The sequence below is a fragment of the Erythrolamprus reginae genome, chromosome 10 (genome assembly GCF_031021105.1).
Source record: "Erythrolamprus reginae isolate rEryReg1 chromosome 10, rEryReg1.hap1, whole genome shotgun sequence".
In the NCBI taxonomy this organism is placed as follows: Eukaryota; Metazoa; Chordata; class Lepidosauria; order Squamata; family Dipsadidae; genus Erythrolamprus; species Erythrolamprus reginae.
In genome coordinates this window covers 42,190,786-42,212,289 of record NC_091959.1, presented here as the reverse complement: position 1 = coordinate 42,212,289, position 21,504 = coordinate 42,190,786, and the positions used below count along the sequence as shown (strand labels likewise).

The 21,504-nt window shown below is 45.2% G+C and overlaps 2 protein-coding genes across 2 annotated transcripts in view; one reads left to right on the top strand and one right to left on the bottom strand.

The window, feature by feature from the left end:
* The window catches only part of LOC139173218 (tRNA (32-2'-O)-methyltransferase regulator THADA-like), a 61,726-nt gene extending 48,703 nt beyond the window's left edge, over positions 1–13,023 (top strand). The window contains exons 27-31 of the mRNA XM_070762834.1: positions 909–1,135; positions 2,960–3,136; positions 4,047–4,325; positions 12,004–12,209; positions 12,715–13,023. Of these exons, the coding sequence (XP_070618935.1) occupies positions 909–1,135; positions 2,960–3,136; positions 4,047–4,325; positions 12,004–12,209; positions 12,715–12,971 (1,146 nt within the window). The 3' untranslated portion in view covers positions 12,972–13,023. The remainder of the gene's footprint in view (positions 1–908; positions 1,136–2,959; positions 3,137–4,046; positions 4,326–12,003; positions 12,210–12,714) is intronic.
* A 3,356-nt stretch (positions 13,024–16,379) lies between these two features.
* Positions 16,380–21,504, bottom strand: part of SLC25A1 (solute carrier family 25 member 1) — a 51,768-nt gene continuing 46,643 nt past the window's right edge. Inside the window, exons 8-9 of the mRNA XM_070762866.1 lie at positions 20,346–20,419; positions 16,380–19,607 (exon numbers count right to left, since the gene is read on the bottom strand). Coding sequence (XP_070618967.1) covers positions 19,493–19,607; positions 20,346–20,419 — 189 coding nt within the window. The 3' untranslated portion in view covers positions 16,380–19,492. The remainder of the gene's footprint in view (positions 19,608–20,345; positions 20,420–21,504) is intronic.

The following is a 21,504-nucleotide window of genomic DNA, read 5'->3' as shown; positions in this document are numbered from 1 at the left end:
CAGCCCTCAAAAAACTCACAAAGTTAGTCTAAATTATGCAGAAAGACATGTTTTTAATGAAGAAATGTACATGTACATATAAATGAATAATGAAGTTTCTTTCACTTAACTTGTAAACTTTCTTAAACTTTTAAATTTACATATGTTCAACTTCTCTGCCACCCAATCCTGTAGGACAGAGGTCCCCAACCCTTTTTGCACCAGGGACCGGCTTTAAGCGATCAAGAGAGGAATGGGTGAATGAATGGACGGAGGGTGGGAAGGAAGGAAGGAAAGAGGGAAGGGACAGGAACAGAGGAAGGAAGCAAGGAAACTTATGAAAGGGGAGAGTAAGAGAGGAATGAGTGAAGGGAGGGAGGGAGGGAAGAAGGTGAGAAGGAGAAAGAAAAGAAGAAATAGAGGAAGGGAAGGTAAAAGAGAGAAAGAAAAAGAGCAAGAAAGAAAGCAAGAAAGAAAGAAAGAAAGAAAGAAAGAAAGGGGGAAGGGACAGGAACAGAGGAAGGAAGCAAGGAAACTTATGAAAGGGGAGAGTAAGAGAGGAATGAGTGAAGGGAGGGAGGGAGGGAGGGAAGAAGGTGGGAAGGAGAAAGAAAAGAAGAAATAGAGGAAGGGAAGGTAAAAGAGAGAAAGAAAAAGAGCAAGAAAGAAAGCTGCAAGCACCCCCCCGAGCCCCCCAGGCCGGCTGCAACCTTTTAAAACACGCGCGCCGCTTCGCAGCTGTCTCCTGAAGCCGAACGCGGAAGTTAGCGTTTGGCTTCAGGAGACAGCTCCTTGGCGCTTGTATCTCGAATTTGGGCTTGTAAGTAGAACAAAAATATCTCTCCCCTCCCAGCTCTTATCTCGAGTTGCTCTTAAGTAGAGCAGCTCTTATGTCGGGGTTCCACTGTATTTTCTTTGCTTTGCTTTAGGGGAAATTCAACGAGATCCTGAAAAGCAAAGGAGACCCCATAGTCCTCAAGCTGTACATGGAAGCTTTTGTCCATCTGTTTGGCAACGTTGCCGAAAGACCTCCTTTCCCACCGAAATTAGCTCTGGAGTGCGGTGAAATCCTACTCTCTATAGTAGAGAGCGACCACGAAGGGCCGGGGCTCCACGATCATGCATTGTGTGCAGCCACATTGTTCCTGAGTCAACAGTAAGTAGCAGCCAGAGGTAGAGAACCAACCATTGATGAACAATTGACGGAACTAGCAGGAATAGGTTGCTAGCAGTGCGGTAGCGAATTACACACTGGTAGTGGGCATCATATTGTGCATTTATTTATTTATTTATTTATTTATTTAGTTAGTTAGTTAGTTAGTTAGTTAGTTAGTTAGTTAGTTAGTTAGTTAGTTAGTTAGTCCAATACACAATGAGGGTTTTAGTGGGTATACAGTGTTCCCTCGATTTTCGTGGGTTCAAACTTCGCGGACAGCCTATACCACGGTTTTCCAAAAAATATTAATTAAAAAATACTTCGCAGTTTTTTTCCTATACCACGTTTTTTTCCATCCGATGATGTCATATGTCATCGCCAAACTAATATTTTTTGCAAATAAATAACAAAAAAATAATTATTGTTAATAAATAATTATGTTTATAAATATCAGGATCACTATTCAATGGTGAGTACCAGTAATAATGGTGAGTAAATGGTTGTTAAGGGAATGGGAAATGGTAATTTAGGAGTTTAAAGTGTTAAGGGATGGCTTGTGATACTGTTCATAGCCAAAAATGGTGTATTTACTTCCACATCTCTACTTCGCGGAAATTCGACTTTCGCGGGCGGTCTCGGAACGCATCCCCCGCGGAAATCGAGGGAACACTGTATATCTATATACATATAGTAAAATACATGATGAAGGTTATAGAGGAGATACTCATAGTAAAATATATCTAAGAAAGAATAGAAAAGAAGATATAGTAATAGAACATATCAATGAAAGAATAGAAGAAGACATATAGGAATAGAAGAAAGGTATAGGAGATATAGGAGAGCAATAGGACAGGGGACGGAAGGCACTCTAGTGCACTTACTCGCCCCTTTCTGACCTCTTAGGAATCTGGAGAGGTCAACCATAGATAATCTAAGGGTAAAGTGTTGGGAGTTTGGGGATGACACTATGGAGTCCGGTAATGAGTTCCACGCTTCGACAACTCGGTTACTGAAGTCATATTTTTCACAGTCAAGTTTGGAGCGGTTAATATTAAGTTTAAATCTGTTGCGTGCTCTTGTGTTGTTGTGGTTGAAGCTGAAGTAGTCGCGCGACCACTCTGGTGGCGGTCCTATGGGTGCCGCCATCTTTCTCCCCCCCAATTTTTTGCTTCATTCACATGCGCAGAAGCAAAATTTCGAGAGGGGATGCGCGCGTGCATGAGATTTCTGCAATTTTTTGCTCCTGCGCATGCGCAGCAGCAGAAAAATCACCAAACTCTCTCTCACACCTGCATCCCATGAAATTTAGCTTCATGCGCAGGAGCAAAAACACGCTCGGACCCCTGCGCATGCAAGACACCCGAAGCTGCGCACGCTGCTAAACGTTTCCTACCGGTGGGGCGTCTGGTTTACCGTTCCGGTAGGGACCCACTACTGATCTGGTTGGAATCAAATCCGTAACATTTAAATATGTTAAAGGGTTAAATAAGGTCCAGGAGGGAAGTGTTTTTAATAGGAAATTGAACACAAGAACAAGGGGACACAATCTGAAGTTAGTTGGGGGAAAGATCAAAAGCAACGTGAGAAAATATTTCACTGAAAGAGTAGTAGATCCTTGGAACAAACTTCCAGCAGACATGGTAGATAAATCCACAGTAACTGAATTGAAACATGCCTGGGATAAACATATATCCATCCTAAGATAAAATACAGGAAATAGTATAAGGGCAGACTAGATGGAGCATGAGGTCTTTTTCTGCCGTCAGTCTTCTATGTTTCTATGTAACGTATTCTTGCGGTGTAACTGTCTCTCTTTTGGGGCAGCCCTGAAGGCGATGCTTTATGGGGACGATGGATTGCGACGATAGAGAAGTGGAGCGACTCCCTTTCAGACGAGGTGCTCAGGGTGGCTGCAGCCAGAGCCGTCAAAATGGGCGGACCAGCCTGGATTTGGAGGGTCCGGGAATCGTCCAACGACCTCCTTCGTTCCCAGGTTCTATGGTACGTCCTTTTTGCAAATGAGACCAGCATGTCAACTCGCAAAACATCCGTGGCCCGTTCCTGAATTGCCATAGGCAAGAGGCGGGTGGGAAACCGACGAAGAAGCCTGGCAGTCAAAACAGAAGCACATTCCAGACCTCGGTCTCTCAAGGCTGTCTCCCAGGGTGAACCACAGCAGCTGAAGGGGAGTGATCTCTACAATCTATGAAATTGCTTCGTTGCAGAATGTGATTGATGACAGACCCTGGTGGGAGGCGGGAAACAGGGTCAGGATTGGGGTGTAAATTAAATGATGGATTCACTGGGAACGTGCCAACCAGCAGTGGATGAATGGAAATGCACATGGATCTCTGAGTGCGCGCCCACGAGTCTAGGTTTCTGTGCATTTTTCGGAGTGGCTGATAATTTGGGTGCATCTTATACTCTGAATGCAGTTTTGTTTTCTTTCCAGTCCTAACTAGCTGCTAATGATCTTCCCAGCTCTTTCCATGCAGGCTCTTTCATTATTTATCTCTGCAAAGAATGTTTTCCAAGCCCTAAGTCTTTCCAGGTTTTTGTTTTCATTGCTCTAACTTGCTCCGAGTAAGTTTCTTTCTAGCCAAACCAAGTGCTAACAATGTTCCCAGCTCTTACCCGCTTGCAAGCTCTTTCACTGTTACTCTCTGCGAAGAATCTTTTTTTAAAGCCCTAACCAGGGGATAAAATAATGTGCTGGCTAAGGTTGATAGCCAGATGAATACTTTTTTCTTCCCCCAAAACTAAGGTGCGTCTTATACTCCGTTTTTCGGAGTAACAGGAACTTTTCCCTTATTAACAACACTGGGACTGTGAGGTTCACCTTTGCCTCTCTTCTTTGCCCGTTGATACCCTAAAACTCACTGGATTTCTTGCCTTCTTACCCCTTCTTCAGGTTGATGGAGGCAGCGATTCATCTCCTCCAAGACGAAGACCGACAAGTGCGCCACGAAGCCGCGTCCTTTGTCAGCTGTTTGGTGCAGACGCCGTGGCCCGTCCAGCAGGTTCAACCTCACCACACTTGCCTTCAGCTCCAGAGCTCCAAGGCTCTGCTCAGACTGCTGCAGTTCCTGCTCGAAAATTTTGGGGACCATCCTTCAACTTTCGCATCGCTGATGCGCCTTCTCCCCACGGTAGAACTCAGGGAAACCTTGGTGGCGCTGGAAAGCCAGGGGTAAGCGAACAGGGGGACTCAAGCATCCAAACTGTTGAGTCACGGGCCTCTGGCAAATTCTAATCTCTGAAATCACTTATTTGTTGATAAAAACTCATTGTTTATTCAAAATCAAGCATACATGAATGAAAACGCAGGGTTATTTATCTATCTATCTATCTATCTATCTATCTATCTATCTATCTATCTATCTATCTATCTATCTATCTATCTATTTATTGGATTTGTACGCCGCCCCTCTCCATAGACTTGGGGCGGCTAACAACAGTAATAAAAAACATCATGTAAATCCAATACTAAAAACAACTAAAAAACCCTTATTATAAAACTAAACACCCATACAAACAAACATACCATGCATAAATGGTAAAGGCCTAGGGGGAAAGAATATCTCAATTCCCCCATGCCTGACGGCAGAGGTGGGCTTTAAGTAGCTTACGAAAGGCAAGGAGGGTGGGGGCAATTCTAATCTCTGGGGGGAGTTGGTTCCAGAGGGCCGGGGCCGCCACAGAGAAGGCTTTTCCCCTGGGCCCCGCCAAGCAACATTGTTTTGTTGACGGGACCCGGAGAAGATCCACTCTGTGGGACCTAACTGGTCGCTGGAATTCGTGCATCAGAAGGCGGTCCCTGAGATAATCTGGTCCGGTGCCATGAAGGGCTTTATAGGTGATGACCAACACTTTGAATTGTGACCGGAAACTGATCGGCAACCAATGCAGACTGCGGAGTGTTGGTGTTCCATGGGCATACCTAGGTAAGCCCATGATAGCTCTCGCAGCTGCATTCTGCACGATCTGAAGTTTCTGAACACTTTTCAAAGGTAGCCCCATGTAGAGAGCATTACAGTAGTCGAGCCTCGAGGTGATGAGGGCATGAGTGACTGTGAGCAGTGACTCCCGGTCCAGATAGGGCTGCAACTGGTGCACCAGGTGAACCTGGGCAAACGCCCGCCTCGCCACAGCCGAAAGATGTTTCTCCAATGTGAGTTGTGGATCGAGGAGGACGCCCAAGTTGCGGACCCTCTCTGAGGGGGTCAATATTTCCCCCCCCAGGATCATGGACGGACAGATGGAATTGTCCTTGGGAGGCAAAACCCACAGCCACTCCGTCTTAGCAGGGTTGAGTTTGAGTCTGTTGACACCCATCCAGGCCCCAACAGCCTCCAGACACCGACATATCACTTCCACTGCTTCGTTGACTGGACAACTCAGAACAGAAGCAAATACTCTTTCTTTTTGAACCAGCTTTGATCTTTGTCCTGAACTCTTTGTCCTGAACTCGATCTTTATTTACATTCCTGAGATAAAGTCCCAAAGCCAAATTACTGAAACATAAATCTGCTCACATCTGCTAGCACAGCGTCCAAAAAGCCTGATATTTTTGCCACAGAAATCAAGGTTTTAAAGGTTAATTCAGTTTCATGTCTCTTCCAAAGAACGGCCTTGAGACACCACGCCCCATTTCCCACAATCCCATTCCTTTATAATGCCTGGAAGTGACATCACACCTCAAAGAATTAAGGCTGTGAATTAATACTTTTTACTCTGGAGCTCCTCTCGCCTTCGAAGCATTCTTTGATAGCGGGGATTTATCCAATTGTTTTCCACTAAAGTGTCTTCCTCACTTTCTGACTGGGACCACTCACCCAATGTCACATCAGCTACCTCAGGCTCACTGAAGTCACTTTCTGCCTCACTCAGCTTCCTCTGGCAGCCCCCCTGGCCCAGGGTACCCAGAGGGGCCTGGCTCATCCTCCTCAGAATCTCACATACCCTGAGGTGGACAAGGAGCGCTCACAACCAGTGTTCCCTCTAATTATTTGGGGGTGGGTGGGCGGAAAAGTATACTGTCTGAGCGGCAGTCCGTTCGGGACTGGGAGGCACAGAAATAATAAATAAATAAACAAACAAACAAACAAATAAAAAACCCACCCTGTTTTGCCTCAGAGAATTTCAAAATAAAATACTGTACTGTGTGTCTATAACAGTGAGCTCATAATAGGGCAACTCTATCAATATCAAAATGCCACTTAAATAGTTGAGCTAGTTTCAAACTAGATTTTGATTTTCTTTCTCTCTTCCTTACTCCCATTCTTTTTCTTTCTCTTTTCCTTCCTCTCTTTTTTCTATCTGTTTCTCTCTCTTCCTCTCTCTCTCTCCTTCCCTCTCACTCTTTCCCTCTCGGCTTCTGGGCAGGTTTGGAAAACTCTGAGTTGATGATGATTTTTAAGTGAGCGATTGCTCACTGCTCAGCTTAGAGGGAAGTATGCTCACAACACAAACCAGTGGCTCTTTTTTTGACTAAGTGTGATGCCAGCCAAATGGAGACTTTCCCCAACTTCAATTAGAACAGTGCTTCTCAATTATTTTCTGTTATGCAATCTCCTAGGAAAATATTGTGTTTGGGCCTGGGCCAGCCATTGCTCCCACAGATGGGAGAGACGCGGCACAATGTGAATGTGAAAGCCTGGCTGACAGCCAGGAAGATGTGGCAGACAGCCAGGAAGATGTGGCAGACAGCCAGGAGGATTCAGCAGACAGCCCAGGGGATTTGGCCTGCAGTCCCTCGGACAGTTTGTCCTCGCTCAGTTCGTCTGCAGAGCAATATATTGATTTACGTAACCGAAGAGCTTTGCAAAGAAGGGATCGCTTTAAGAAGTATTATAAGTCATGATAGGAGCACCTGGGCTGGGTGTGGTTCCCTTAATGAGGGCTAATGGGATAAAAAGGGAACAGGGGCCAAGGCAACTGTGGCTGTTTATCTGTGTTGTTTTGTGGTTCCTGCTTCGAAGTTTCTGTGCCGTTGGAGTTTTCAACCCAGCTTTGTCAGACAAGTGGGAGGTGAAAACTCTGGGACTTGATGGTCGCTTCCAAAGATTCAAAAGGACTCCTGAAATGTCGTTGTTCATTCCAGGTTGTCTTTGTTTGTTTTTCCCTGTGGTTTTTTTTTGTATGCAGCTGAAGTAAGCCTTGCATTACAATACTCAATCTGAGTATTGTATTGGCAGTTCTGTGTTAGCAAAAACTTCAGAAGAGAAGGATTTAGGGGTCGTGATTTCTGACAGTCTCAAAATGGGTGAACAGTGCAGTAAGGCGGTAGGGAAAGCAAGTAGGATGCTTGGCTGCATAGCTAGAGGTATAACAAGCAGGAAGAGGGAGATTGTGATCCCGCTGTATAGAGTGCTGGTGAGACCCCATTTGGAATACTGTGTTCAGTTCTGGAGACCTCACCTACAAAATGATATTGACAAAATTGAACAGGTCCAAAGATGGGCTACAAGAATGGTGGAAGGTCTTAAGCATAAACGTATCAGGAAAGACTTCATGAACTCATCTGTATAGTCTGGAGCAGTGATTTTCAACCTTTTTTGAGCTGCGGCACATTTTTTACATTTACAAAACCATGGGGTACATTGAGTGGGGGGTGTGTGCTAAAAAAAGTTTGGACAAAAAAATTATCTCTCTTCCTCCCTTTCGCTCTACAGTAGTTATCTCTCCCTCTTTCTCTCCCTCTTTTTTCTCTCTCTCTCCATCCCTCTTTCTCTCTTCCTTCTTTCCTCTTTTTTGCTCTCTTTCTCTCTCCCTCCCTACTTCCCTTTATGTCTTTCTCTCTCCCACCCTCCCTCCCTCTCTTTCTCTCTCTCTCTCTTGCTTTCTTTCTTTCTTTCTCTCTCTTGCTTTCTTTCTCTCTTGTTCTCTTTCTCTCTTGCTTTCTTTCTTTCTCTCTCTCACTTTCTTTCTCTCTCTTGCTTGTGTTCTCTCTTGTGTTCTTTCTCTCTCTTGCTCTTTCTTTCTCTCTCTCTTTCCCTTGTTTTTTCTCTCTCTCTGAGCTTCGCGGCACACCTGACCATGTCTCGTGGCACACTAGTGTGCCACGGCACACTGGTTGAAAAACACTGGTCTGGAGGACAGAAGAGAAAGGGGGGACATGATCGAAACATTTAAATATGTTAAAGGGTTAAATAAGGTCCAGGAGGGAAGTGTTTTTAATAGGAAAGTGAACACAAGAACAAGGGGACACAATCTGAAGTTAGTTGGGGGAAAGATCAAAAGCAACATGAGAAAATATTATTTTACTGAAAGAGTAGTAGATCCTTGGAACAAACTTCCAGCAGACGTGGTTGGTAAATCCACAGTAACTGAATTTAAACATGCCTGGGATAAACATATATCCATTGTAAGATAAAATACAGAAAATAGTATAAGGGCAGACTAGATGGACCATGAGGTCTTTTTCTGCCGTCAGACTTCTATGTTTCTACCGTGTTTCCCCGATAGTAAGACCCCCCCGATTGTAAGACATATGGGGGGTTTCAGGGGGGTCGGCTTATATAAGCCATACCCCGAAAGTAAGACATATGTCTTACTTTCGGGGAAACACGGTACTAAAAGCGAGGGAGCAGTTCGCAGTGCCCTGGCGGCGGTTCCCTCCGCTTTGACGGCGCTGGTCCGCTCGCTCGTCCCCGCAACCGACCCGTTTCCCCGACACGCGTCTGGAGGGGAGGAGCCGCTCTGCGCAGTTGGGCAGCCCCACCTGCCTGCCGGAAAGGAGGCGGGCGAAGGAGGGCGCAGCTCCGCCCGCCCGCTCGGCTCGCTTCTACAACTTCGGACCAGCGCCGTCCTTCGCCTCGCATTTCCGGGTTGGCAAGCCTGGATTGTTTTTCCTGCGAGCGCTGGTCCCCGCTAAGCCTTCTGCGCCTGACTCTGCGAGGCGAGAGGGAAGAAGGAGAAGCGCTTCTCCTTCTTCCCTCTCGCCTCGCCGAGTGAGTGAATTGTTTTTCCTGCGAGCGCTGGTCCCCGCTAAGCCGCAGAAGGCTTAGCGGGGACCAGCGCTCGCAGGAAAAACAATTCAGGCTCGCCAACCCGGAAATGCGAGGCGAAGGACGGCGCTGGTCCGAAGCCTCACTCGGCGAGGCGAGAGGGAAGAAGGAGAAGCGCTTCTCCTTCTTCCCTCTCGCCTCGCAGAGTCAGGCGCAGAGGGAAGGTCTGGAGACGGGCCGGACCCGAGGCGCTCGTCACCTGCAAGACCAGTTCGCGAAACTCGTTCCGCCCGAGGTGGACCCAGGCATCTCGCAGCAGCAGCCGGTTTGGGGCCGCCGCCGCGCCCAGATGCTCCACTGCCACTGTGCAGCGAATCCGCCCATCCAGCTCCGAGTCTTCCGCCGGTCGCATTCTGCGGGGTGAAGCCGAGAGAGCGGACACGCAAACATGACAAAGACCTGAGATCGGGATCCACTCAAACCATCTTCAGCCCGCCGTCGACCGAGCCGGGTTTGAAAGAGACATTTCTCACGTTCGAGTTGCCTGACTCGCGCTGCGGGATTCAAATATTTTTCCACCGGCCGCAACCACCAATCAGCCTTGGGGAAGCTTTAATTTTTGAGCCAATGAAAAAGAGGAGAGGCGGAGTTAAAAGTCCCGACTTGTGTTCTTTAAAGCATTAATTTTTCAGCCAATGAAAAAAAGGAGAGGTGGAGTTAGAGATCCCGGCTTGCGTTGAGCTTTAATTTATTCAGCCAATGAATAAATGAATGATAGCGAGCCAAGGAAGGCCTCATGGCTGCGTTTAAAGGGGGCGTAAAGGAACCATTGGACCCAGTAAGCCAGAACAAGATCTTCACGGAGACGGTCCAGAAGGAGCTGCGATGCCAGCGGCTGCATACCGAGTATGCAGTAAACCCGCTTCTGAAAGGTCGGTGGGCTGGAAGGAGGCGAGTTTGTACGGGCAGTCCTCCGGGGAAAGTTTCTCGTTCGCTCTTTGCCTGCGAGCGGTTCCGAAGCAGCGCCGGCTTCTCCCGTTCGCCGCCGGTCGCCTCCCCGGTCACCTCCAATATAAGACATACCCCGAAAGTAAGACATAGTGGGGCTTTTGGGGATAAAAAGAAAGTAAGACACTGCCTTACTTTCGGGGAAACACGGTATGTTTCTATTGTTTTTCGGACATTAAGAACTGTTTTTTGAGTCAGCTATTTTTGTTTATCTAATGCAAGTTTGCTGCTTAGCAAAGCACATGTGTGTTTGATTTCTTTTCATTGGACTATTACACATTGCTGAGCCAGTCAGGCAGAACAGAAAAAAATGAACATTTCGCGTCACCCCAACTCCCTGTCGGGACGATTGTTTGCAACATTCAGCACGTTTTCGCTGAAGAAACTCAAGCAACCTATCAGTGTGATTGAGGTCTAATGTGTTGAAATGATTTAATTTGGCTTGATGCTATCCATTGTCAATATTTTTAGACATAGCGGTCTTTCCTTGTCTCCCACTGTAGTCACAATGAAGCCAAGCGTTACATACGCTTTGTCATGTTTCTTTGTCTTCGCTTTCAGGAGACTTACGTTTGTCTCATTATCTCCGTCTCTCTCCTCCTTTCTTTTCATCCCTGTTAAATATTTTTTCACGGTGTCTCTTAAGAGTTTATCTTTTTTTAAAAAAATGTTTTATTGATTTTTAACAAATTTTATATCACACAACATAAAACAGTGCATAGTGAATTGTGCCCACCACCCCGACACACACACATTCCCCACCACCAAATTGGGGGTGTTTCTTGTATAGTCCACTTGACCCAAGAGCAATATATCTGTTTACATATTATAGAGTGATTCCAATTTATTTCTTGTAGCTTGGTCTCGGATTCTGCTCGTCATATACCGTCTTACCTTGTCCCACCGTCCCATCAGCTGTCCCAACTCAGTTTCATTATCCGAATTTATCCTTTTTTTCATAATTTCAAATTGAATATGGTCCACCATGTACCCATACCAATTTTGCATTGTCCATTTTGTCGCATCCTTCCAACCCAAAACTATTACTGCCTGAGCGCTTTCTATTGCTGCTTTTTTTATTTCTCTAAATTCTCCCATCGCATTGCTTTTTACTAGTACTGCCATTTCCTTAGTGATTGTCCATTGTATATTTAGCATTCTATTGATATCCTCTTTCACTTAAGAGTTTATGTGCACTTCATGTCTCCTGCTCTGTGCCGTGTGCAAAAAACCCTACTCCCTGCAGCAAAAAAAGCACTTGCCCCCACCTGACATGGTTCTGCGTCCACCCATGGGGACCCACCCCACTAGTTGAGAAGCATCGAATTAAAAGCACTGGGAACTGTCTAGGGATGGGCTCTTACAGGTACGGTTAGGTACACAGAACCAGTAGAAAAATTTTGGTTTGCACAACACGTTAAGGTTAACTGTTTACGGTCCAGTTTTTATCTTACAATGGATATATGTTTATCCCAGGCATGTTTAAATTCAGTTACTGTGGATTTACCAACCACGTCTGCTGGAAGTTTGTTCCAAGGATCTACTATTCTTTCAGTGAAATAATATTTTCTCACATTGCTTTTGATCTTTCCCCCAACTAACTTCAGATTGTGTCCCCTTGTTCTTGTGTTCACTTTCCTATTAAAAACACTTCCCTCCTGAACCTTATTTAATCCTTTAACATATTTAAATGTTAAATGTTAAATTTTTATTATTATTATTTTTTATTATTTATTGGATTTGTATGCCGCCCCTCTCCGTAGACTCGGGGCGGCTAACAACAGTAATAAAAAACATCATATAAATCCAATACTAAAACAACTAAAAACCCTTATTGTAAAAACCAAACATCCCTACAAACAAACATAACATGCATAAATTGTTGTGTGAATGTCGTTTTTCTCTTTTCAGAGTGGTCAGTCTCTACAAAGAGGATGAACCCAACGTTTACGCCGAACCAGCAGTCTTCTCCCAGATGTTATTACCCTTTCTACTCCAACTGGTGGAGAACGCGTCCACCTCTCGAAAACTTTGGGAGTCAATACAATCCTGGCTAGAATCCGCCGGTGCTGGAATCATCTGCACCATAGAGTTTTGTAGACGGTGGTGGAGTCAAGGTGAGTTGGATAAGACCGAGGTGTCTTCAACAGCTTAAGAACCATTGTGAGTTTTAAAAAGGGGCCCAATTGGGAAGGGATCGGAAGGGGTTCAATCAGAGAGACATTACTAAGCCAAAAACCAGGAGATGGTGAGTTTGTGTCCTGCCTTAGGCATCAAAGCTGGCTGAGTGACTTTGTGTCAATCACTATTTAGAAGGTGAGTTCTAATCCCCACTTAGGTGTTTGATTCCCGGGCCTATGCAGATTGAAAGCAAAGGAGGAATCCACACACTGATATTTCAAATCAATCTTTTTTATATAGAAAGCACCATTTATACAAGCCAAGGGCAGACTAGATGGATCATGAGGTCTTTTTCTGCCGTCAGTCTTCTATGTTTCTTTGAAACCATTACTGATCATGTCCATATGGTGGCCTCTCTGTTCACCTAAGCTTGAACTTTTCTCTTGTGTGTCCAATCCCACTTGGCTAATAAAGAACGCTGTTCTATCTGTTGTGTTTCAGAGGACATCTCTTGCCTGCATCTTAAAGCTTTGACGTGTCCTAACGTCCATTCTGCTGTCACGGCGCTGTTGGTTAAAGGCATCCTTGTGGCCCACGTTCTGAAGATCTTGGAAACCCAGAACCAGCCCAAATGGACCCCGGGAATTACTGTATCTTTCCAGGAGCTGATTTGCACCGTCCATTCCTTAAAGGACCTGCTCCACCAACATGGAATGGCTATTGTGGTTGAGATGGAACAGCAACAAACAGGACTATAGAAAACTGGTTAAGCATAAAGGACTTTTAATAAAAAAAAATTTTTTTAAAAAAGCAATGGGTAGATCCCAAAACTTAATCCATTCCTTACAGGAATAACAGAATAACAAGGGTTGGAAAGGATCTTTGAGGTCTTCAACTCCAACCACCTGTTCAGGCAGGAAACCTATCATATTTTTCGGAGTATAAGTGTTCTGTCGGGCTCTCTGATAGAATCCTCCCAAAAATTCACAGGTACAAATTTCAGACACACACGTTTGAAAATTCAGAACAATGTTCTTTATAATGAAAATTCACTTAAACTAAGCCCTTTTTTGTTATAGCAAAGAGCACTGGTCTCCAAACAAACTGGTAATTTATACAAGTCCCTTATCAGTTCTGTGATACTTAGCTTGCAGCTGTGAGGCAATTCAAAGTCCTTCTTCTTTCACAAAGTGAAACACACTTTGCTCTGGTTTAGTTTCCAAGAAGGGAAAAATCAGCACACAAAAAGTCAAAGTCAGTAAAGCAGTCATGAAACACAACGATCAGATAATCCTCCACAATGGCCAAACCCACAGGCTGCTATTTATAGCAGCCTCACTAATGACCACAGCCCCACCCAACCACAGGTGGCCTCATTTTCTTTGATAATAATCTCTCAGTTGTTGCTGCCTATGCATCGCTCTCCGCATGCGTGGCTGTATCATTAACTCTTGTTCTGAATCCAAGGAGGAACTAGATAATTGATCTCCTTCTGAGCTGTCTGCCCCACTCTCCTCCTCCCTGTCACTCATGTCTTCTTGGTCAGAGGAGCCTTCATCATCAGATTCCACCGGGGGCAAAACAGGCCTGCAGCATGTGGATGTCTCCCCCACAGTCCTTGGGGCAGGAGCTGGGCCAGAGCTAACCACAACAATAAGACACACCTTTTTCCTAAGAGTCTGAAAATTCAGGCGCGTCTTATACTCCGAATACAGCTTTTTTCAAACCTTTTCTTCCCCAGTCCTAACTAGATGCCAACGATCTTCCCAGCTCTTCAATTGCAGGTTGTTTCATTGTTACTCTCTGTCAATAACATTTTCCATAAGTCTTTGCAGGGATTTTTCATTGCCTTAACTTGCTCCAAATGTTTCTTTCCAGCTCTAACAATGTTCCCAGATCTTATCCGCTTGCAAGCTCTTTCATTGTTACTCTCTGTCAAGAATGTTTTTCAAGCCCCGTCTTTGTAGTTTTTTATTGCTCTACTTGCTCAGAATGTTAATTTTCGGCCCTAACCAGGTGCTAACAATGTTCCCAGCTCTTCCCGGCTTGCAAACTCTTTCATTGTTACTCTCTGCAAAGAATGTTTCTCAAGCCCTAAGTCTTTGCAGGTTTTTTTCATTGCTCTAACTTGCTCCAAATGTTTCTTTCCAGCCCTAACCAGGTGCTAATGATGTTCCCAGCTCTTACTGGCTTGCAAGCTCTTTCACTGAATAAGTTTTTTTTAAGCCCTAACCAGGGGATAAAATAATGTGCTGAAACTGACCGGACTAAGGACGCTAGCCAGATGAATATCTGGTAAGCAGATTCTTTTCCCTATTTTCTTCCCCAAAAACTAAGGTGTGTCTTATACAGTAATACCTCGTCTTACGAACTTAATTGGTTCCGGAAGTAGATTCGTAAGGCGAAAAGTTCATAAGACGAAACATTGTTTCCCATAGGAACCAATGTAAAAGCGATTAATGCATGCAAAGGGGGGGAAAAATTGCAAAATGGCGCTCCGCTGGGTGCCGCCGCCCAGCTGTAACCTTCTGAAACAGCCGGGGGGCTTCTCGGCATTCTCCCAAACGCCGAACCTGGAAGTTCGGGTTCGGGAGGCTGCCGAGAAGTGCCCGGCTGTTTCAGAAGGTTACAGCTGGGCGGCGGCGCCCAGCGGAGCACTGTTTTAGTGATCAGCGGTGGTGTTTTCGGCCGATCTGTAGGCTGGAAAGGAGGTGGGGAATCCCAATAGGGAATTCCATGGGCGGAGCTTTGACGTCACGAAGACGTCCTTCCTGGAGGCCACGTTCGGGAAAACGCCGAGAAGCCCCCCGGCTGTTTCAGGTGACAGCCGGGCGGCGGCGCTTCTCGGCGGCCTCCCGAACCTGAACCCAAAAAGTTCGGGTTTGGGAGAACGCCGAGAAGCCCGCCGGCTGAGCACCATTTTGCGATCTGCGGTGGGTTCGTAAGCCAAAAAAAGTTCATAAGAAGAGGCAAAAAATTTCCGAACCCCGGGTTCGTATCACGAGGGGTTCGTATCACGAGGGGTTCGTATCACGAGGTACCAGTGTACTCCGAAAAGTAGAGTATATCATACCTATGGTGGTACACTGATTAGCTTGCAGTACTACAGGCTACCTCTGCTGCCTGCAATTTGGCAGTTCGAATCTCACCAGGCTCAAAGTTGACTCAGTCTTCTATCCTTTCCAAGGTGGGTAAAATGAGGACCCAGATTGTTGGGGTGGGCAATAGGCTGATTCTGTAAAACGCTTAGAGAGGGATATAAAGCAGCTGAAGCGGTATGGAAGTCTCAATGCTACTTCTATTCCTGACAAATAGAACTTACAACATTTCATGACCATTCAAAATTAGGACAGCCCTGGAAAAGTGACTTGTGGCCAATCCTTAAAGTTACGTGCAGGTCTCTGGAGTTGCGTGAATTAATATTTATGAGGGATGCAGCATTTTCGGGTCGTGTGACCATCATCTACAACCTCCCCAGGGGGGTTTCGAGAAGCAAAGTTAATGGGGGGGGGGGTTTGCTTAATGATCCCACCAAGGAAGATCGCAAAATCAGGAATGACTCGTTTTCCTTTGCTGGAAACCATACTGTGAACGAAATAAATAACGAGCTTAGGCTAGGAACAAATAAAGGACACTTTAATCCTGCCGGGGAGTCAACGTCGTCTTGATTAATTTTCTTTTTGCTCTTAGCTCGTGATGAGATGATTGAGTTCCAAGGAGATAATAGCTTTGTTTTTAAACCGGCTTTTGTTATTGCTGGCAGAGGTGTTTGTTTGTTTTTTAAAGGGACATATATAAAATATTAAAATAACACAAAATAAAAATCATGGAACCCAACCCTCCATAATATTCAGAAAAACCAGTCAAGGCTGGTTTTGTAAGGCGGCCCATCTAAGTCCCTTTTTCAAAATATCCACCTATGGAAAACCTTCCACCTCCAGAGGTAGTCCTCAAACAGGAGATAATTTCAAACAGGTGGATTTTGTATTGTGCTTCATCACTAGAGGTTTTTGAGAAAATGGCCCTCTGGACTTCCTGCCAATCAGCTGTTGGGAGAATTGCTGCTAGACTTATGGTTGGGGGTCTCTACAACACGAGGAACTGTATTAAACTGTATTAATTTTCGTTGCTCAGCATTGTTGAAATGAAACCAAGAGACAAGGGACTTAACAAGCAGGCAACATTGGTTTTATTGACAGCATCCATGCTGGAGAGCTGAGGAATTCCATAAACCAAAACTAATCTCAGGCCGCCAGGGGTTAAACAGAGAGACATTTAAAACGTTTAATTTATATCTTCCATCTAAGAAACACCGGGTCCTGTAAAATTACAAGCAACAAACCCCTTTACCTTGGCCACCACTGCGTAAACGTTAGCTCGGGGGGTGGGGTGGGGGGTGTCCAATTTGAAGGCTTGTGGACTTCAACTCCCAGAATTCCCCCAACCAGCATTGGAAACGAGGTCTACAGGGTTTTTAAAAAGCTACCAACAGTGAATACCCCTGATATAGATAGTAGAAGAAGCAGTTTCGAGAATTAAGAGTTCACAGAAAAAGAAATGGATTTATATCGACCTCCGGAAAGGAGAAAATAAGATCGGTGTCGTCTCCATCTGGACCGTAAGTTCTCACTTACTGCTACCACCAAGTTTCTCTGGACCGGGAGTAAGGCAATGTTGGCTCTTCTATGACTTGTGGACTTCAACTCCCAGAATTCCTGAGCCAATAATGCTAACTCAGGAATTCTGGGAGCTGAAGTCCATAAGCTTGGGGAGAAAAGACTGCAATTTCCAGAGGAGTAGGAGCAGATGGTATCTACCAAGGCTTAGTATCTCCATCGTAGGAGATCAGTGGCCGCTGCTATTTCTCTAGGGGAGAAGATACACGAAAAGTCTTTCCTGGTTTGGTTTCTCCGCAATAGGGTTACGCGAAGGTGTCTAGGACAGGGGTAGGCAAAGTTGGCTCTTCTGTGGCTTGTGGACTTCAACTCCCAGAATTCCTGAACCAATAATGCTAGCTCAGGAATTCTGGGAGTTGAAGTCCATATGTCATAGAGAAGAGCCAACTTTGCCTACTCCTGCTCTGGACCAAAGTTTTTCTGCCCGACAGCTGCAGCCAAGCAGATGTGCCTTGACCGTGTCCATGCGCTAACCCCCATCATGAAGCACAAGTTGTATTTAAGCTAACTTGCATCAGGAGGGTTAAATTTGGAAAGCAAGCGAGAGCAAGCAGAGCGAGGAGAATGAAAGAGACACACAATGCAAAAAAACTTTGGTACAGGTTAGTGGAAATGTCCCGATTTGGCACGAGGGCAGAAGAGACGAAGGGGGCTGCCTTCCCCCTTAATACAGTACAAGAATCGGTCAAGGCGTGTCGCCTATGCACCAAAGGCAAATTCCTTGTGTGTCCAATTGCACTTGGCCAATAAAAAGGAAAAAAAAATCTATTCTTTGCCAGATCCTGGTTCAAAGGCTTCTGGTTCTCAAAACTAAGGCAGGTCTACCGAGAAGAACAAAGAGCCTTTAAAAAAAGAAGAAGGATGGATGGGGAGGGTCTTCTCTCCACCAGACATCCCAAGGAGCAAGTTGTGAAGAAGAAATGATGTCAATGGCTCCCTTTTCACCCTACGATGTGAAGAATGGAAGCCCCATCAAGTCTACGGAATGAGTCAATGGGCACAATAAGGCAACCAACACGAAGAGAATTATCCATTGTAGGTTTCAGATAGAGACCAAGGGGAAAAAAGAAGTGCCCAATATATATATATATATATATTTAAAAAAGAAACATTCGTCTCAACAAAACACCCAAAGTGAAAAGCACAAGGATAGAGAGGCACGTAAAATTCAAAGCTTGGGGGGGGAAAGACTGCAATTTCCAGAGGAGGAGAAGCAGATGCTATCTACCAAGGCTTAGTATCTCCATCGTAGGAGATCCATGGTCGCTGCTATTTCTCTAGGGGAGAAGATACATGAAAAGTCTTTCCTGGTTTGGTTTCTCCGCAATAGGGATACGCGAAGGCGTCTAGGACAGGGGTAGGCAAAGTTGGCTCTTCTATGATATATGGACTTCAACTCCCAGAACCCCTGAGCCAATCATGCTAACTCAGGAATTCTGGGAATTGAAGTCCACATGTCTAGAAGAGCCAACCTTGCCTAACCCTGGTCTAGGAGGAGGCCTACATAGAGAACGTTTATTCTGCTCTGGAGAGACCTGTCTATGCCAGAAGCTTAAAATGTCCCACCCAAGGGGTGGACTTGATGATGGAAGAACTGCAAGTTACCAAAAGAAAACCATGGAAGAGATGGTTTTTGGAATGTATTCAATGTTTTGGTTCCTACGTCCAGAAATGAATGAAAACCAGTTTTCCACCAGAGTTAGTAGGTTCCAAAGAAAGATATGGACCATTATCTCCTTTGGAGGTACCTTGAATGGCGCCATCTGTTAAGTCTCAGGATTTGTCTTCCGTAACCTAATGCCCTGAAAGCCTGTTGTTAGACCACAAAAATCCAGGAATCCTAAACAGATCCAGCCATTAGTTCTACAGATCTGGGAAGCAACAGGTTGAGAAAAAACTTTCAGACCTCTCCCCTTACGCATCATCACCTTAAAACAGCTTTTCTATTGAAGATCTCAACGTTCCACCTCTACTTTTCCAAAGTGTTTGGTGGGAAAGGCGTCAAATAAAAATGGCACTGGAAAAACAAACCAGCATCTACACATATACACAACAACACACATACATCTCTTTCTGCATCAGCCTCAAATCTGTTTTTTTTTTAGGGTGGGAAAGGAAGTTGTATCTAGAACTTGTCTTCTGTAAGTGAACAAGTGAGAAAGCCAATAAGAATGTGTGTTTTCAAGAGCACCGAAGAACACACACACACCCCCGCCCCGCCCACTGGTCATTCGCTGACCCTCCACCGGAAGAAAACTATTTAATGATGACCCATGAATTCATTTCTGTGATTGACCCCTTCCGGTTGTCTCGCGTCATTGATCATTACGATGAAACCCGAAGAGGGGAAGATCCATTCTATTTGCAGCTCGATCCGATAAGTAAAGTATCGTAAAAAGGTGACAAGCGATCTGGGGACTGGAATCGTGTCCTCTGGCCAGGAGGACTTGTGGCACCACCGCTCCCAGCGAGAAGAAGAAAAAATAAAGAATGAAGAAGCACACCACCCTTCCAAATGTCTTCTGCAGTTGGTCACACCTTTGTTCCAGCTGTTGCCTGATGGGGTGGGCCAGAGGACCCACCGGGCTCAATGCTGTGAGGGCTCAGTCTGTTTTCCACACTTTGTTGAGTGCTTTGACCACTTCATCGTAGATGATGAACACAATGGCTACGTCTAAGCAGACCCTTCCCAGGCGAGGAATGGTCCCCTTGTAAAACCTAGATAGGAAGATGAATCGGAGAGATGTCAACCAGGAACCCAATCTTGGGTTCAGGGTTGATAGATGAACCATGAACTCAATATATCAACCATGAACCCAGCCATGAACCCAACCACTAACTCCACTATGAACCAACCATGAACCCAACCATGAACTCAACTATGAACCCAACCATGAGCCCAACCATGAACTCAACCATAAACTCAACCATGAACCCAACCACGAACTCAACCATGAACTTAACTATGAACTCAACCATGAACCCAACCATGAACTCAACCATGAACCCAACCACGAAACCAACTATGAACTCAACCATGAACCCAGCCATGAACTCAACTATGAACCCAACCATGAACTCAACTATGAACTCAACCATGAACCCAACCATGAACTTCACTATGAACCCAATCCATGAACATGCATAAGTGCGCCTTCCGTCCCCTATCCAATTGACTCTCCTATATATATGTATATTCTTATATCTTTTGTTCCATTCATATATCTTTTCCTCTTTTCTTCATTGACGTATTTTATTTTCATATCTTCTCTCCTATCCTTTCCTTGCTATATATTACTACAGGTATTCATTTTGTATTGGGCAAAATAAATAAATAAACAAATAAATAAAAATAAATAAACCCAACCCCATATGGGTTGCTCTCAGATCTTGGGGGTAAGCCTACCCGTGAACCCCATCACCCTTGATATCTTTCAAAGCCATGCCAATACTCACGCTAGAGGTCCTTCGTATTTCATAATTTGGTAGGCGCAATTAAAGGTACTCTTGTACTTGTGCGCTTCAAGGCCCTATGAAGAGAAAGAAGGGAGAAGAGAAAGAAGGGGAAAGCTGGATTAGCAACAGCAACACTCTGCAGTTTGCATTGGTTGCCGATCAGTTTCCGGTCCCAATTCAAAGTGTTGGTTATGACCTATAAAGCCCTTCATGGCATCGGACCAGGTTATCTCTGGGATTGCCTTCTGCCGCACGAATCCCAGCGACCAGTTAGGTCCCACAGAGTTGGCCTTCTCCGGGTGCCGTCAACTAAACAATGTCGTTTGGCGGGACCCAGGGGAAGAGCCTTCTCTGTGGCGGCCCCGGCCTTCTGGAACCAACTCCCCCCAGAGATTAGAATAGCTCCCACCCTTCTTGCCTTTCGCAAGCTTCTTAAAACCCACCTGTGTCGTCAGGCATGGGGGAATTAAGATATTCTTTCCCCCTCGGCTTCCACAATTTATGTATGGTACGTTTGTATGTATGATTGGTTTTAAATTAAGGGTTTTTAGTTTTTAGTATTGGATTGTCGCACGTTGTTTTTATTACTGTTGTTAGCCGCCCCGAGTCTACGGAGAGGGGCGGCATACAAATCCAATAAAATGAAATGAAATGAAAGAAGACGTAGGGCACCGCACAACTCGACAGCTTGCCTCACTTGGGCCCAAGCTGGTCGCACTCCATTTCATTTCTGGTTGTGGTTTAAACCAGGGGAAGAGCCTTCTCTGTGGTGGCCCCGGCCCTCTGGAACCAACTCCCCCCAGAGATTAGAATTGCCCCAACCCTCCTTGCCTTTCGCAAGCTGCTTAAAACCCACCTCTGCCGCCAGGCATGGGGGAACTGAGATATTCTTTCCCCCTAGGCCTTTACAATATTATGCATGGTATGTCTGTATTTCTGTTTGGTTTTTATTATAATGGGTTTTCAATTGTTTTTAGTATTGGATTATTATTATATGCTGTCTTCGGAGAAGGGCGGCATACAAATCCAATAAATAAATAAAATAATAAATAAATAAATGGGAAACACAACTGAACTTCCCCCCTCTCTAATTCGCAAGCTTCCAACTAGGCGAAAGGGCTCACTGTTTGCTGAAAAACAGATCTGCTAATCAAAGAGA